General features: G+C 54.0%; 1 protein-coding gene across 1 annotated transcript in view; it reads left to right on the plus strand.

Moving 5' to 3' along the window:
- Positions 1-708, plus strand: part of LOC109846866 (putative leucine-rich repeat receptor-like serine/threonine-protein kinase At2g24130) — a gene marked incomplete at its 5' end in the record, with an annotated part of 1,072 nt that continues 364 nt past the window's right edge. Inside the window, one exon of the mRNA XM_020416102.1 lies at positions 1-708. This exon is cut by the window's right edge and continues 364 nt beyond it. Coding sequence (XP_020271691.1) covers positions 1-708 — 708 coding nt within the window.

Raw genomic sequence — 708 nt, forward strand, 5'->3', positions numbered from 1 at the left:
TGCTCTGAACTCAGGTTCCTGGCTCTCAGTAAGAATTTCCTCTCCGGTTCCGTCCCGCGATCTTTGGCCAGCCTCTCCCATTTGAGAACCCTCGATCTCAGCTTCAACCTCCTCTCGGGTCAGATTCCGTATTCTTTAACCTCAATCCCCATGCTGGGAAATCTGATCCTCTGCCATAATCGGCTCTCGGGCTCGATCCCTTACTTCCCTGATTCGGCCTCCCTCGTCCGTCTCGATCTCAAACACAACAACCTCTCCGGCCCGGTCCCAAATTTGCCGTCTTCGTTGCAGTACCTCTCCCTGTCGTCCAATCTCTTGACGGGTTCTGTCGACTGGGTTCTGCCCAAATTGACCCGGCTCAACTTCCTCGACCTCAGCATGAACAGGCTGATGGGTCCGATCCCAAGCTGCCTATTCTCATTCCCATTGGAATCCCTTCAGCTGCAAAGAAACTCATTCGTTGGGCCGGTGATTCCGAGCGCTGAGGTGAGCATACCGGTGGTGGATCTGAGCTTCAACAGGTTATCGGGCTCGATATCGCCGTTGCTGGCGGCGGTTGGCAGCTTGTATTTGAACAATAACAGGTTTACCGGTGAAGTGCCGGCGAGGTTTGGAGAGAGATTGGTCGGCGCAGGGATGCAAGTGCTTTATCTGCAGCATAATTTTTTGACCGGGATGGAGATTAGTCCTGCGGCGGAGATACCGGTT

The sequence above is a fragment of the Asparagus officinalis genome, chromosome 7 (genome assembly GCF_001876935.1).
Source record: "Asparagus officinalis chromosome 7, Aspof.V1, whole genome shotgun sequence".
NCBI lineage: Eukaryota > Viridiplantae > Streptophyta > Magnoliopsida > Asparagales > Asparagaceae > Asparagus > Asparagus officinalis.